Raw genomic sequence first — 14,653 nt, 5'->3', positions numbered from 1 at the left:
ATTTCTCTTGAGGTCACTCGAAACTTTGGCAATGGCCTACTTTACTAGGACCTCTGGGTTAAACTCAGCCAACACCCTCAGACTGCTGTGCCATAACAACACTCCAGTCTAGACACTTACCGACAGGACTCTGGCTGGCCTGAACATATTCCCATCAGGAGATGGATTTGACTCTTAAACTATGATGACTCTCTGTAGCAGTGTTGAATTGTCTTAATGTATTCTGTTTGCAGGTTGAAAGATTACATGAATTGTGGTGGTAGGTCTAATTGAATGAATTCTGGTGGTAGGACTAATTAGGGCTGGGCAGTATCCCGTTTTTTTGCGATATACCGGTAAAGATGCATGGACTGGTTTGGGTTTTTATTTTACCTTCTATAACGGTATTTGAATGTTTGGTTTGTTAAATGTGATACGCAGTGTGTAACGTCCATATTTATAGTTCACTACTTGAGTCATCTCTCCCCCATGCGGCTTTCCACACAGACCTAGCCCTGGCTCCAGGTCCTGTCACTCAAGGAGCGCATTTGTTTTTCCTCGACCACGAGACACTTGCGTTCAGGCTGCATGGTCTATGCAGCACATGCAACAATGTTGATGACAACGATGCAGTTGTCACTTTGCGTCTTAATATAAATCTACTAGCATTCTATAATTACACTATTAGCTTGTTTTTTTACATCTGCAAACTGCTAGTTTGTCTTAAGTTGTTCTTAAATCTTGTTAGCCGCTAATGCTAATCGCTAGCTAATAAATGTACTAGAAAGAGCAAGGGTAATTAGCTTTTCAGCCTGATACCAGTGATGGTGTAGACCTAATTCAGCATGTTTGTGCAACAGTATTTTCTAAATTCGAGGTAAACGCAAAGCAAGAATGTTAGCTACTTCATGTAGCTAAGAGAGAACAGTCAATGTAGCCAAAGATTAAAGGGCCCCCTAGGAAACACCTATCATCAACACTTTAGTTCCTACACTAGTTCCTACAATAACTCCTCCCTGGCATTTTCATTCGTTGTCATGTCAAACACTGTATTAAAAGTGCCCACTATTATATAACTAGAATAGACATTCTATTTCCATGATTCCAACAGTTAAGTGTTATGCTCTAAATGCAAGTCAAATTGCAACATTTGGTTAAAAGGAAGGCCCAGATTGCTTGCCCATATCGTGTAGCCCTACGTGGCAGTGTAGAAATGATCTCAAATGCAGAAAACGATGACTTTTGGGGGGGTTGAAGTTGAATTGAACAGTATAAAACAATCAGAATGCAGAAAGACCCATTTTGAAATCACGTAGTATCTATGTGTTGCCACCTTAGGATCACACACTACTCATAAAGAACATGTACAACTTTTATTATTCAAAAACATAAAATGAAAAAAGAAAATACTGTGCTGTAATATTTTGCCCATATGGCCCAGCCCTAGGTGTAATTGAATGAATTGTGGTGGGTCTACTGCTAGAATGAGAATATCAGGTCTACTGCAGGGTAACTGACCTCACATGTAAAGACAAAATACATACATGTGTTGTGGTACAGAGAAGAGTGCAAAAGACCAGTTTTATATTTTACATGAAACCTTTATTACTCAGTAACCATGGCCTGTCCACCTAGCTCTGTCAATACCATGTGACTGACCATACCAAACATTGGTTGATTAAAAAAGGTCAACAGGAAACTGTCACTCACTTCTCTTCATGGACGCCATTGGACGGTGTCCTGTTTAGGATGAAGAATAAGACAATTCATGGAATTCAATTGTGAAATAACAGTTCTGAGGATGAGAAAATGAAACCATTTTTTCCTTCTCCCAGGTACAGTGCCAATGTAGTCTAATGTACTGCCCTTACAGGTGGCAAACAGACAGAGGAAGCGAGGCATCCCACTCCCTCACTTTATGGTTTATATACAGTCAAGGAACTAAGTAGACCAGACACAGCTGCTATCGCAATGGTGTCTACGGGAGAGCCACCGCTTAAGTAGAACGTAAACAGCCTGAGTAAGACATCTTCGTTCATCCACCTTCTTTGACATAAGTATGGGTATAGAAGAGGGTTGGCTGTATGCCTCCAATCCATATTGCCATGATCCCATATTATGTGTCTGGGCTGAATTTAACTGGATTAACCCTGAAGGCCATCTATATATCTGTCTGTCTACTGTACTGGATGGGAACATGAGGTAAGACCCAGGGACTGTACACCCCATGACATAATACAGGCATAGTATTATCCACTGTAGTAGCTTCAGCCAATCAGCAGGAGTTACGCCACAGTGAACCTTCCCCCTGTCACCTGAACACAGGCATTGCAGACACTGACTCCTCCCACTCAGCGCTTGTCAACCCTTTGAGATCACAGAATCACACCATTTATATAGGTGCCGAGTCTTGAAGCTAGATGGAGTTGCTCTACTCTGTATGAGGGGTTAGACTGGAGGGAAGAGAGCTGGGGCTCTGATATTGTTAACCGGTTAGTGTTTCACTACCATCTCTATAACCTCGCATTCAAACTGATTCTGCTACGTTTCAATGGTGTGCTCAGCATTCAGTCTGGTTTAACCAGGCTACTGTCTCCCAGACCCACTTCAGTGTTAGTCCATAATGCAGTACCAGCAGCAGACCTGCTTTGTGTAGAAGTAGTGCAGAGGGTGGTACAATTTAGCACAGTATGTAACAGTAATCTCTGGTTTAAATAAAGTAATTATTATAATACAAAAAGCTTTGTTAAATAACATTAAAATGTGGCACTTAATTCATTGGTCGTATGGCGAATACAGCCATTAGCCATGACCATAGTGAGTAACTCTCCATCACCTCGGTCCTCATGCCATTCATGGCCACCATGGTGACGGCTACCAGGAAGTAGAGGCATGTAGTACAGTCATCGCCCATGGTGACAGTTGCTAGGCAGAGGCAGGAAGTGTTGCTAGGTCGAGACAGGAATTACTGTCAGCCAGGTAGAGGAGTGACGATCATCCTACAGCAGATCAGCACGTTATATCAGACCAACCTGTAGTCTCCATCCCTCCCTGGCTCGAGCCCGGATGGTGGGGATCACTAGTCTCTACTATGGCTCCTAGTTAGAGCAGCCAGGCTAGGTGGCTAGCTAGCTACACCCTCCCTACCTCTTCAGTAAACCACACACTGATTAAGATGCATGTTAGATTAGAGAGACATTATATTATTATAATATCGTTGCAAAACAGTCTTTCTTTAGTGTCATCGTCATTCAGTTTAGCAGGAAGTCCGGGCTGGGGTAGCCGAAGAGGCTGAAGTCTCCTTGGTACCGGCCGTAAAGCCGCCTGACGTCCCGCTTGCTGATGCCTGAGAAGTAGCGCTCCACCTTGGTCCGGTTGTAACGGGTGATCCCCGGGGGGATGGTGGGGTACGATACCAGACGCTCTATCCCGGCAGCTTTCAGGATGTAGGGGGCATCGCGTTCTAGAGTTTCGTGGTGCCCCACGACGCTGTACGTGATGTCACAGGGGGCGCAGAGTTCCGCGTACGTCACCCAGTGGATAACATGCTCCCCAAACTGACGGTCCATGCGGCGCCGCCCGGGCTCATCGCCCAGGTAACGGATGAAGTCCTCAAAGCGCAGGCCCGTAGTCGCCTTGTTGTTGTCGTTGTCACGGTGACTCTTACGGTACTTGCGGATGATGGCGGGAGCGATGTCGTGCTTGTACCAGGGCTCGAAGCGCGGGTTCTTCACAAACTTGTCCTTGAAGGCGGAGATGAGGCGCTCGAACGGGTCTCTGACGATGAAGAACTTGAAGTATGTGGCTAACCTGGTGAGATAAAACAAAAAGCACAGTGTGAGTCCCATAGAATCAGAACACCACAATGGAATACAGGGCAGGGCCAAACAAGTCAAAGGTGTTAAGCAAAACGAGCCGTCCTTCCTTGACGTAAAGCACGGCTCTATAACATTTGAGTCATTTAGCAGACATTCTTATCCAGACCAACTTACAATTAGTGCATTAATCTTAAGATAGCAAGTGATTGGGTAGGTGTAAGCAATGATAGCCTACATTACCATCTTATTACTTTAACCAATCTAACTAATTCAGATCTGTGATTACTTCAAGGAAGGACGATAGGATGCATTTCTGAAGTATTGGAGCAGGGCCTTAACCTTTTAGTGATTTCTTTCTCCGTCAGAGAGGAGAGGCGGGGCAGTCCGTTCTTCTCATGGTCATGAACCAGGTTCTCTGGGATCTCCTCCACAGTGGAGAACTCTCCTGAGGGGCAAAAGGACAGAGAAGAACACTATTTTTTCGTCCTTCACTGGGATCGAGGCTACTACATCACTACAATTTACAGACAGATAAGTACGTTTTGAGTCAACTTTTACTCATCATCACTCACTGACACTGTCACCGTCTTTCCTTCCTCTCTCCGTACCGTCCTCCCTCACCGACTCTCTCCCTACCGTCCTCCCACACCGACTCTCTCCCTACCGTCCTCCCACACCGACTCTCTCCCTACCGTCCTCCCACGCCGACTCTCTCCCTACCGTCCTCCCTCACGTCCTCCCTCACCGACTCTCTCCCTACCGTCCTCCCTCACCGACTCTCTCCCTACCGTCCTCCCTCACCGACTCTCTCCCTACCGTCCTCCCTCACCGACTCTCTCCCTACCGTCCTCCCTCACCGACTCTCTCCCTACCGTCCTCCCTCACCGACTCTCTCCCTACCGTCCTCCCTCACCGACTCTCTCCCTACCGTCCTCCCTCACTGACTCTCTCCCTACCGTCCTCCCTCACTGACTCTCTCCCTACCGTCCTCCCTCACTGACTCTCTCCCTACCGTCCTCCCTCACTGACTCTCTCCCTACCGTCCTCCCTCACTGACTCTCTCCCTACAGTCCTCCCTCACTCACCATTGAGAACGATGAGGACCTTCTTCCATTGAGTGTTGCCCACTTTGGGGGTCTGGCAGAAGAGGATCTTGTGTTTGTCGCACACAAAGATGCGGTCCAAGACAAACTTGTTGATTGAGGTGTGAGTGAGGTTCCTGAGGGAGTCGTTCTTACACACGGCTGACAGCAGCTCCAGACGCCTCGTCTCCACAGTGTTCCAGTCTGTTGGGTTGGCCATGGAGGAGGGGCCTACTGAGGACTGACACACACACACACACACACACAATTCAAGTAACTGATGATTCTGTTTCAAGGGCGCACACACACAAACAAAACACCTACCAGGTCTGATGACTTGGGAGCTCTTCTGTCTGATTTCTGAGCTGGCAGTGATTTGATGGCCTTAACTCCTGGTTGAGTCCAACTCTGCATCTCAGTCTTCTCCCCATAGTCTGAAACACAAAACACTAAGAGATCACAAGACAATTCCAAGGGGGATAGACTAGACGTTTAAATCTAACAGCATAGCTGTTATGTAACTCTAGCTGAACAATTACTGAAAGGTATAGATTGTTTTTTTCTCATCAATACTAGCTATCAGGTTTCAGTCTGATAACTTACCATCCGTGGCTCTGGCGTTAAAATTGATAAACTTGTTGGCAAACACGAGGATGAGCAACACCCAGCCGCAAGCCCCGACGAGCAGCCAGTGGTGCCGCATCGTTATTTGCATCACCCGTGGGCCATCGAAGTAGCGACGGTACCTGCAGAAACAGCTGTTTAGCAATAGCAGGTAGTCTTTCTCGCCAGACTCTGCACAGATGAAAGGGGGAAACCTTACCATACTACTTGGACTGAAGGCTAGTTAACGTTAGCTAGTTGTCATAATCTTTGGACTCAGGCGGGCGCTCCACCGGCACAGGCAGAGGAGTGGCACAGGGACAGTGAGGAGAGACTAGTTACTTAGCAGGCTACCTAGCTAGCTTAGCATCCATAGGCTACCATTTCAGCAGGCTGTAAAACTACATTACCATTTATGCCAATCACCAACTAACTATAGGCGTGGTCAAAACAACTGTCCCTACTGAAAGCCAGGGCGAGATCAATTTAGCTCAACTAGCTGGCTAACTTCAGTTAACGTTAGCTACTGTTAGCTTGTTGCTGTTTGCTGGCTAGCCATAATTCTGACCATTCCGAATAGTGTAGCAAGCTAGGCCTGCTCCTGAGTACGTTTGTCTTGATCAGAAAATGATCTGATAGTTAGTTTCCCATTGTAAAACCCAAATGTGATGTCTTACCTGCTGTGTAATTGCAACTAATGCAATAGTAACGTTTCTTGTGATGTTCGCGTACCTGTCCCGTTATCCATGTTGTTGATGCAATAACACAGACCAATTTCGCCCCCTAGCGTTCAAAAGTTTACACCGCACAACATAGGACTGGACAAGACTACCCGAGAACTAGCTATGCAATTGGCCAGTGATATCGTATGCTCCTGTATTAAAAAAAAAAAAACTCTACACAAAAAGTTGTGCATATGCTCACTGCAAATATAAAATGAGCTTAGACTATGGGCTACCATCATACATGGCTTCATATGGCACACAATGCAACATTGACTACCCGCCCCAGTCATATCATGCTGCATGTGTGTTTGGACAACAATGTGTACCCTGTTGTACATTCAGATGCCAGTGGGAATAATTATCAGTGTTGCACAATATACACATATCAGGATAAGGCTTACCGTGTGAAATACTTATTGTTTTATTAAATACATACAATACCTCAGTTACATGGCCAGCATCATGGGTATTATTGGCATTGTTTGCATAAATGACATTGCTGTTGTTGCTCTTGGTCTTCTTGGGGAGCAGCTGGGCTTGGATGTTTAGAAGAACACGCCCCTCAGCTAAGGTGAACCCCTCCCCCAACCGCTCATCATTCCTTACAGCCAGTTGGATGTGCCAGGGAGGTCAAATCAAATCAGATTGTATTGGTCGCATACACATATTTAGCAGATGTTATTGAGGGTGTAGCGAAATGCTTGTGTTCTTAGCTCCAACAGTGTAGTAGTATCTAACAATTCACAACAATACACACACATCTAAAAGTCATTGAATGGAATTAAGAAATATATAAATATTAGGACAAGCAATGTCAGTGGCATTGACTATAATACAGTTTATACATATAAAATGAGTAAAACATATGTAAACATTATTAAAGTGACCTATGATTCCATGCAGGATTGAGTAACTGGGTGGTAGCCGGCTAGGGACAGTGACTAAGATCAGGGTAGAGTACTGGGTGGAGGTCATCTAGTGATGGCTATTTAACAGTCTGATGCCCTTGAGATAGCTGTTTTTCAGTCTCTCGGTCCCAGCTTTGATGCACCTGTACTGACCTCGCCTTCTGGATGATAGCGGGGTGAACAGGCTGTGGCTCGGGTGGTTGATGTCCTTGATGATCTTTATGGCCTTCCTGTGACATTGGGTGCTGTAGGTGTCCTGGAGGGCAGACCGCAACACCCTCTGTGGCAGGCAGCTGGAGAAATTAAGTGTAAATGTCAGACACTCATCACGTCATTAAAAAAATATCCCAGTGTTGAATCAGAATAGCCCATATAACTGTGGTGGCAGAGACGAGATGAAGAGTGTCTGAAATTTGCACTCAAAATGCAAAACTCTCCAGCTTGCTAGACACTGGGATCAGGATTCAAGAGTATTTGGAAATTATGGGTAAACCCTCAAGAGACTATATTGGCTAACACAGATGACTGGTCAATGGATAGGGTTTCAATCACATCTAATAATATTTATTATATATAGTGCTTATCATCACAATGGCAATCTCAAAGAACCTAATAAATATACACTGCTCAAAAAAATAAAGGGAACACTAAAATAACACATCCTAGATCTGAATGAATGAAATATTCTTATTAAATACTTTTTTCTTTACATAGTTGAATGTGCTGACAACAAAATCACACAAAAATTATCAATGGAAATCAAATTTATCAACCCATGGAGGTCTGGATTTGGAGTCACACTCAAAATTAAAGTGGAAAACCACACTACAGGCTGATCCAACTTTGATGTAATGTCCTTAAAACAAGTCAAAATGAGGCTCAGTAGTGTGTGTGGCCTCCACGTGCCTGTATGACCTCCCTACAACGCCTGGGCATGCTCCTGATGAGGTGGCGGATGGTCTCCTGAGGGATCTCCTCCCAGACCTTGACTAAAGCATCCGCCAACTCCTGGACAGTCTGTGGTGCAACGTGGCTTTGGTGGATGGAGCGAGACATGATGTCCCAGATGTGCTCAATTGGATTCAGGTCTGGGGAACGGGCGGGCCAGTCCATAGCATCAATGCCTTCCTCTTGCAGGAACTGCTGACACACTCCAGCCACATGAGGTCTAGCATTGTCTTGCATTAGGAGGAACCCAGGGCCAACCGCACCAGCATATGGTCTCACAAGGGGTCTGAGGATCTCATCTCGGTACCTAATGGCAGTCAGGCTACCTCTGGCGAGCACATGGAGGGCTGTGCGGCCCCCCAAAGAAATGCCACCCCACACCATGACTGACCCACCGCCAAACCGGTCATGCTGGAGGATGTTGCAGGCAGCAGAACGTTCTCCACGGCGTCTCCAGACTCTGTCACATGTGCTCAGTGTGAACCTGCTTTCATCTGTGAAGAGCACAGGGCGCCAGTGGCAAATTTGCCAATCTTGGTGTTCTCTGGCAAATGCCAAACGTCCTGCACGGTGTTGGGCTGTAAGCACAACCCCCACCTGTGGACGTCGGGCCCTCATACCACCCTCATGGAGTCTGTTTCTGACCGTTTGAGCAGACACATGCACATTTGTGGCCTGCTGGAGGTCATTTTGCAGGGCTCTGGCAGTGCTCCTCCTGATCCTCCTTGCACAAAGGCGGAGGTAGCGGTCCTGCTGCTGGGTTGCTGCCCTCCTACGGCCTCCTCCACGTCTCCTGATGTACCGGCCTGTCTCCTGGTAGCGCCTCCATGCTCTGGACACTACGCTGACAGACACAGCAAACCTTCTTGCCACAGCTCGCATTGATGTGCCATCCTGGATGAGCTGCACTACCTGAGCCACTTGTGTGGGTTGTAGACTCCGTCTCATGCTACCACTAGAGTGAAAGCACCGCCAGCATTCAAAAGTGACCAAAACATCAGCCAGGAAGCATAGGAACTGAGAAGTGGTCTTTGGTCACCACCTGCAGAACCACTCCTTTATTGGGGGTGTCTTGCTAATTGCCTATAATTTCCACCTGTTGTCTATTCCATTTGCACAACAGCATGTGAAATTTATTGTCAATCAGTGGTGCTTCCTAAGTGGACAGTTTGATTTCACAGAAGTGTGATTGACTTGGAGTTACATTGTGTTGTTTAAGTGTTCCCTTTATTTTTTTGAGCAGTGTATATATCATGGTTCTGGCAGTTCTTGGACAATGGTCTTCCACAGAGGATAAGGCGTTTGAGGAAGTTGAAAAAGGCAGTAGCTTGAGTCAATAGAAAAGGAAGGGAGAAGTGTGAGGTGTTTGCGCATTTATAATGTCATGAATACAGTTACATTTAGGCACCCAACCTCATCCAGACATGCAAGTCACAGACACGCTTCAAGTAGGCCTGTATTCAGAACAGTTCATCTACTTGGTAGTGCAGGGATGATCAACTAGACTCAGCCTCAGGACCATTCCTTTTGGGAGTGGGGATTGGTCGGGGGGCTGGAACATAATTACAAATCATCTGTAGAGTGCAAATTGACTGCAAGAAGCCCAAACAGATGTTTGACTAAAACAATCATTTCAAACCTTGCTTACATTTCTATACGATCACATATCTCTCTATTATGCGTGGGAATGCTTGGGAACAGATGTGGAATTAAAATCACTTAGAGCTGACTTCCTGCTGTTTTTACAATCTTATGTTCAACTTTCCACCCAACAAAAATATATTTTTGCCCAGAAAACGGGGGGGCAAATAAAACCCGTGGGCCAAATTCAGCAAGCGGGCCGCAGGTTGGGGAACCCTGTTGTAGTGTATAATAAAGACATCAGACAAAAGTCATTTTATACATTTATTCTACAAGCGTTGAAGATCTAATTCTCATCAACATTGACCGTCTGTAGACCTGTTGACAAAGGAAAGAAAAAGGTTTCAGCAACAGAGCGTGACAATAATAAACCTCTGTCTTCATCATCCCAGGGCAGAAAAGATGATCAAACTAAATCTTTCATATTGGTGTATTTGCTATTAGAAAAATCAAGAACAGAACAGGGATATACAGGAATTGAGACTATCGTTGACATTTCAGCACAAGTCTGAATAAATTATACTGTAGCAACCCTATGAAGGCACAATTGGTATTGACTACGCCTCACCTTTGTATGTTGTGACAGGGACATACGTGACGAGTGTGTACAGTTTGTTTGGGGAGTCTTCATCCTCATTGCGCTTCCTGGACAATCGTACCCTCATCCTGTATGGCACATTCCTGTAAATAACACAGGTGAACGTTAGTCTCATCCTGTATGGCACATTCCTGTAAATAACACAGGTGAACGTTAGTCTCATCCTGTATGGCACATTCCTGTAAATAACACAGGTGAACGTTAGTCTCATCCTGTATGGCACGTTCCTGTAAATAACACAGGTGAACGTTAGTCTCATCCTGTATGGCACGTTCCTGTACATAACACAGGTGAACGTTAGTCTCATCCTGTATGGCACGTTCCTGTACATAACACAAGTGAACGTTAGTCTCATCCTGTATGGCACGTTCCTGTAAATAACACAGGTGAACGTTAGTCTCATCCTGTATGGCACGTTCCTGTACATAACACAGGTGAACGTTAGTCTCATCCTGTATGACACGTTCCTGTACATAACACAGGTGAACGTTAGTCTCATCCTGTATGGCACGTTCCTGTAAATAACACAGGTGAACGTTAGTCTCATCCTGTATGGCACGTTCCTGTACATAACACAGGTGAACGTTAGTCTCATCCTGTATGACACGTTCCTGTACATAACACAGGTGAACGTTAGTCTCATCCTGTATGGCACGTTCCTGTACATAACACAAGTGAACGTTAGTCTCATCTTGTATGGTACGTTCCTGTACATAACACAAGTGAACATTAGTACTAAGCAGAATGAAAACATGCTTGTGCAACAAAATTTGTAGTGCTATTTGTGTCAACAACCATAAGTGGTTGTATGGGCAGATAAAGAGCTGTTACCAAACCCTTTCCTCAAGCACCCCCAGCTATTCCATGTTTTTGATATTGGAACACGTATTGTTCCTGAGGAAGCACACCTGGGCCATGTTCAGTTGCCAAACGTTCTTGAACGTTGCAGATAGAAATGCCATGAACAGAGCCGATGTGATTCCTTATTCTACATGTCAGAGAGGCATGTTTGATCAACATACCCTATTTCTAAATGTTCCAAAATGTTTAATCCCACTGAAAGCGCCCGATTCAACAAATGGGCTTAGTGATTGTTTAACCAACTTAATGTGGTTTGGGAAACACAAGTACAGTAATACCTGATTCATATGATAACAGGGGTGTATTCACTAGACACCAAATGGAAGCAAACAGCAGAAACGGGGAGAAACTTCTGAACTTGTCCAATAGAAACCCCATGTTTACTGTTGCAAAACATTCTGCTACAGTGTGCACTAATGAATACACCCGATTAATCTTAAAACAGGCGTCTCATTAGTCCTTACTTGACGCCTTTGGTCCACACAGCCTTGTTCAGGCGGGTGTCGATGCGTACATCAGGAGTTCCCATCTCCTTCATGGCGAACTTGCGGATCTCCTTGAGAGCGCGAGGAGCTCTCCTCTTGAAGCTCCTGTAGAGAGAAGGAACTTTCTGATCAAGACCAGCCGCAGGGGACTAACAAAAACTAGCCTACATCTTGAGGGACACCTGCCAATTTAGAGGAACAGCAGATTTGTCAACAGCCATGCTCTGTGATGTAAATACTCCCTTATGATGTCACACCAGACCATATCCTCTGGTACTGATGAAAAACGACTTCAGGTGCAAATGACACAAGGGTTTTGAGGAGGCTGAGCCAACATTGATTGAACTGGCTTCTGTTGGTGAATTTGTCCATTTGCACCACAGTACTTACACTCCATGGATGCGCTTGTGGATGTTAATGGTGTATTCTCTGGTCACCACCTCATTGATGGCTGAACGCCCCTTCTTCTTCTCTCCCTTCTTGGTAGGAGCCATCTGAAAAGACAAACCGGGAAGGTTCAAGTTGAGAGATTGTCCCATACAAAGTAAAACGCCAGAACTGCAAGGCTAACGTTAGCTAGCTAGCCAGGTACACTAACGTCCAAAACAGGAAAACATCCCTGCTCCACCGAAACAAAAATGGTTCATGAAAATGGCTAAATGTAACCATTAATTGGACTGCCTGTAGTTAGCTGGCAAAAGTATATGCTGGTGTCTGGTAGCTAGCCAGCTAGCATGTTACGGAGCCTGTGGTGTGTACGGTAACTAAAGTTCTGACTATTTTTGTTAACTAAATGAATGCACAAGCATCACAAACTCAAAACCGATTGACAATGAGGTGCACAACTATGGATTTGGACAATGAAAAGATGTGTTTTATGCATAAATACTGCAAGATGGAGTTAGATTGTACGAGGATTATCAATCAGCCAAACTCACTTTGGTGGAGAACTGTTGAAAAGGAAGGACCGGAAAAGGGGATCTTGGTTAACGGAAATAGATCCGGCTGAATGTGGTCCGTAGAAAACAAGTACCGTTGACAATGTTACTACGTCTTGTTGCCATGGTAACCATGCACGCTACACTGTATCGGTATGTGGTTAGCTTTATACATTGAAACATTACTAGTGCAGAAAAGGAAGCCTATTTCATTGATAACGTAGGACCAAAACCTGAACTGGGATAAGTCGTCGAATTTTGCTATTAGTCTCTCAACTTTTAGATATAACAATATGGCAACGAATGTTAGAATTAATCCCCCGGTTGTTGAGTTTACCGACGTAAAAGCAGGGAAGGTTTACAAGACCACTGTCACGGTGACCAACACTGGAATTACCTCGAAAAGAATGAGACTGCTTGAACCCACATCAAAGGTGAAATCCTTTCTGCAGTGCTGCCTGTCAGCTGTCTGTGTGTAATACGTTAGTAAAGTTCAGAGCAACTTGTGCTTAGTTTTCATTGCGCTTTTGTCCTATTCTAACTTATAAACTCATTTTGATTGATGCAATACATTATTATACACTTTTGTTAATTCCACCCTTCATACTGCCCTGCCCCTCTATTCTTTAATTTTATCAACCCGTCCTACCACTCAAGCTGTTTAAATTCAGGGTGACAAACACAGAAACCCCCATTGCTGCTGGATTGTCCCTGAGTGGCACTCTAGAGTTCAGGCCTGAGAAAGATGAGGATGTCTGTGACCGTCTGCTCCTTGTCCTGGAAGACAAAGCCATGGAGATCCCCCTCTTAGCGTAAGTAGAGTCATACCTGTTATAACATAACTCATTCATGTAATAGCTTTCTCGGGTTCCAACAGACATGTGCCTAGGCATTAGTGGGTTAATGCAATCTTCAGGTCTCATCCAAGGTTACTTATATTTGGGCTTTCCTGCAGGTTCTCCCCGGTATGTTCTCTCACCATGGAATCTCTCGCTGATTTCGGCTCTGTGATGGCAAACAGTCAGGTGATCAGCAAAGAGGTGGAATTGACCAATCAGGGATCTGCTCCAGGTATTATGCTTTTGCCTCTCCCATTGAACCCACTTCTGTAAACTTGCTTTGATTGATTTGAGTTGACATTTGCAGTAATCTAGCTGATTTATTTCTGGTATTTGTCTTATTGTTATATGAATTGATTGCTGTTCATGCCCTTGGCCTTGCTGAAGGAGCTTTTCAGGTGCTGTATGATGGAGGCCAGTCCATCAGGCTCTCTCCCAGCAGTGGCGTCCTGCAGCCTGGCGCAACCCAGTGGCTGAAGGTGGAACTCTGCACTGACAGACCCACAAGGGTCAGAGAGGAGGCCCGGTAAGGAAACTAGAGACTCTTGAACATCATCTTAAACGCTCCACCTTATTCTGCTTAGTGTTACTTATGGGTCTTTGTTTGTGCATTTTGTGTGTGTTTATTGAGTTCCCTCCCTCCTTCCCTTTCTCCCAGGGTGAAGCTGCAGAACAGTAAGGACATGGTCCTAAAGATCAGGGCTGATGTTTTGGACCAGAGCCTGGAGCTCCAAAACCTAGAGGGGGAGAGATTGTCCTGCCTCCGCTTCGAACACGTCTTCTTTGGGACTTCCCGGGTGGAAAAGGTGGTTCTGGTGAACAATGGACCACAGGCCTGCGACTGGATGGTGGTGCTGCAGGACGATGCTTCAGGGACAGAAGTGGTACGCACACACATGCACCAACGCACACAGAGAGAAAACACACACATGCACCAACGCACACAGAGAGAAAACACACACATGTCCCTGGATGGGAGACCAGATGCTGCTGGAAGTGGTGTTGGAGGGCCAGTAGGAGGCACCCTTTCCTCTGGTCTAAATAAATGCCCCAGGGCAGTGATTGGGGACATTGCCCTGTGTGGGGTGCCGTCTTTCGGATGGGACGTTAAAAGGGTGTCCTGACTCTTTGTGATCACTAAAGATCCCATGGCACTTATCGTACAAGAGGTGTTAACCCCGGTGTCCTGGCTAAATTCCCAATCTGGTCTTCATACCATCATGGCCAC

At 45.5% G+C, this 14,653-nt stretch overlaps 2 protein-coding genes across 2 annotated transcripts; both read right to left on the bottom strand.

Annotated features, from left to right (window-relative positions):
- Nucleotides 1-1,402: 1,402 nt before the first annotated feature.
- Nucleotides 1,403-6,259, bottom strand: LOC120036093 (carbohydrate sulfotransferase 10-like). Its single transcript, XM_038982564.1, has 6 exons — nucleotides 6,160-6,259; nucleotides 5,483-5,625; nucleotides 5,204-5,313; nucleotides 4,883-5,120; nucleotides 4,137-4,242; nucleotides 1,403-3,789 (listed from the first exon to the last, which is right to left on the bottom strand). Exons 2-6 carry the CDS (start codon nucleotides 5,592-5,594, stop codon nucleotides 3,231-3,233), a joined length of 1,125 nt encoding a protein of 374 aa, XP_038838492.1. The 5' UTR covers nucleotides 5,595-5,625; nucleotides 6,160-6,259; the 3' UTR covers nucleotides 1,403-3,230.
- A 3,695-nt stretch (nucleotides 6,260-9,954) lies between these two features.
- LOC120036092 (60S ribosomal protein L31-like) lies at nucleotides 9,955-12,650 on the bottom strand. Its single transcript, XM_038982563.1, has 5 exons — nucleotides 12,587-12,650; nucleotides 12,039-12,142; nucleotides 11,628-11,753; nucleotides 10,273-10,385; nucleotides 9,955-10,022 (listed from the first exon to the last, which is right to left on the bottom strand). The coding sequence occupies exons 2-5, from the start codon at nucleotides 12,140-12,142 to the stop codon at nucleotides 9,991-9,993; spliced, it is 375 nt and encodes a 124-aa protein (XP_038838491.1). The 5' UTR covers nucleotides 12,587-12,650; the 3' UTR covers nucleotides 9,955-9,990.
- Nucleotides 12,651-14,653: the final 2,003 nt, after the last annotated feature.

The sequence above is a fragment of the Salvelinus namaycush genome, unplaced genomic scaffold (genome assembly GCF_016432855.1).
Source record: "Salvelinus namaycush isolate Seneca unplaced genomic scaffold, SaNama_1.0 Scaffold1204, whole genome shotgun sequence".
NCBI lineage: Eukaryota > Metazoa > Chordata > Actinopteri > Salmoniformes > Salmonidae > Salvelinus > Salvelinus namaycush.
The sequence above is the reverse complement of the archived record's forward strand: the minus strand, read 5'-3'. Positions and strand labels throughout refer to the sequence as shown.

What these genes read in the sequence shown, in the direction of transcription:
- LOC120036092 (XM_038982563.1), bottom strand. Translation starts at nt 12,142, where the DNA reads ATGGCTCCTACCAAGAAGGGAGAGAAGAAGAAGGGGCGTTCAGCCATC. An exon ending in CACAAGCGCATCCATGGAGT is followed by an intron (nt 11,754 to 12,038) that starts GTAAGTACTGTG and finishes TTCTCTCTACAG; the next exon opens with GAGCTTCAAGAGGAGAGCTC. An exon ending in CCCTGTCACAACATACAAAG is followed by an intron (nt 10,023 to 10,272) that starts GTGAGGCGTAGT and finishes CTTTGTCAACAG; the next exon opens with GTCTACAGACGGTCAATGTT.
- LOC120036093 (XM_038982564.1), bottom strand. Translation starts at nt 5,594, where the DNA reads ATGCAAATAACGATGCGGCACCACTGGCTGCTCGTCGGGGCTTGCGGC. An exon ending in TAACGCCAGAGCCACGGATG is followed by an intron (nt 5,314 to 5,482) that starts GTAAGTTATCAG and finishes TTTGTGTTTCAG; the next exon opens with ACTATGGGGAGAAGACTGAG. An exon ending in GAGAAAGAAATCACTAAAAG is followed by an intron (nt 3,790 to 4,136) that starts GTTAAGGCCCTG and finishes TTATCTCACCAG; the next exon opens with GTTAGCCACATACTTCAAGT.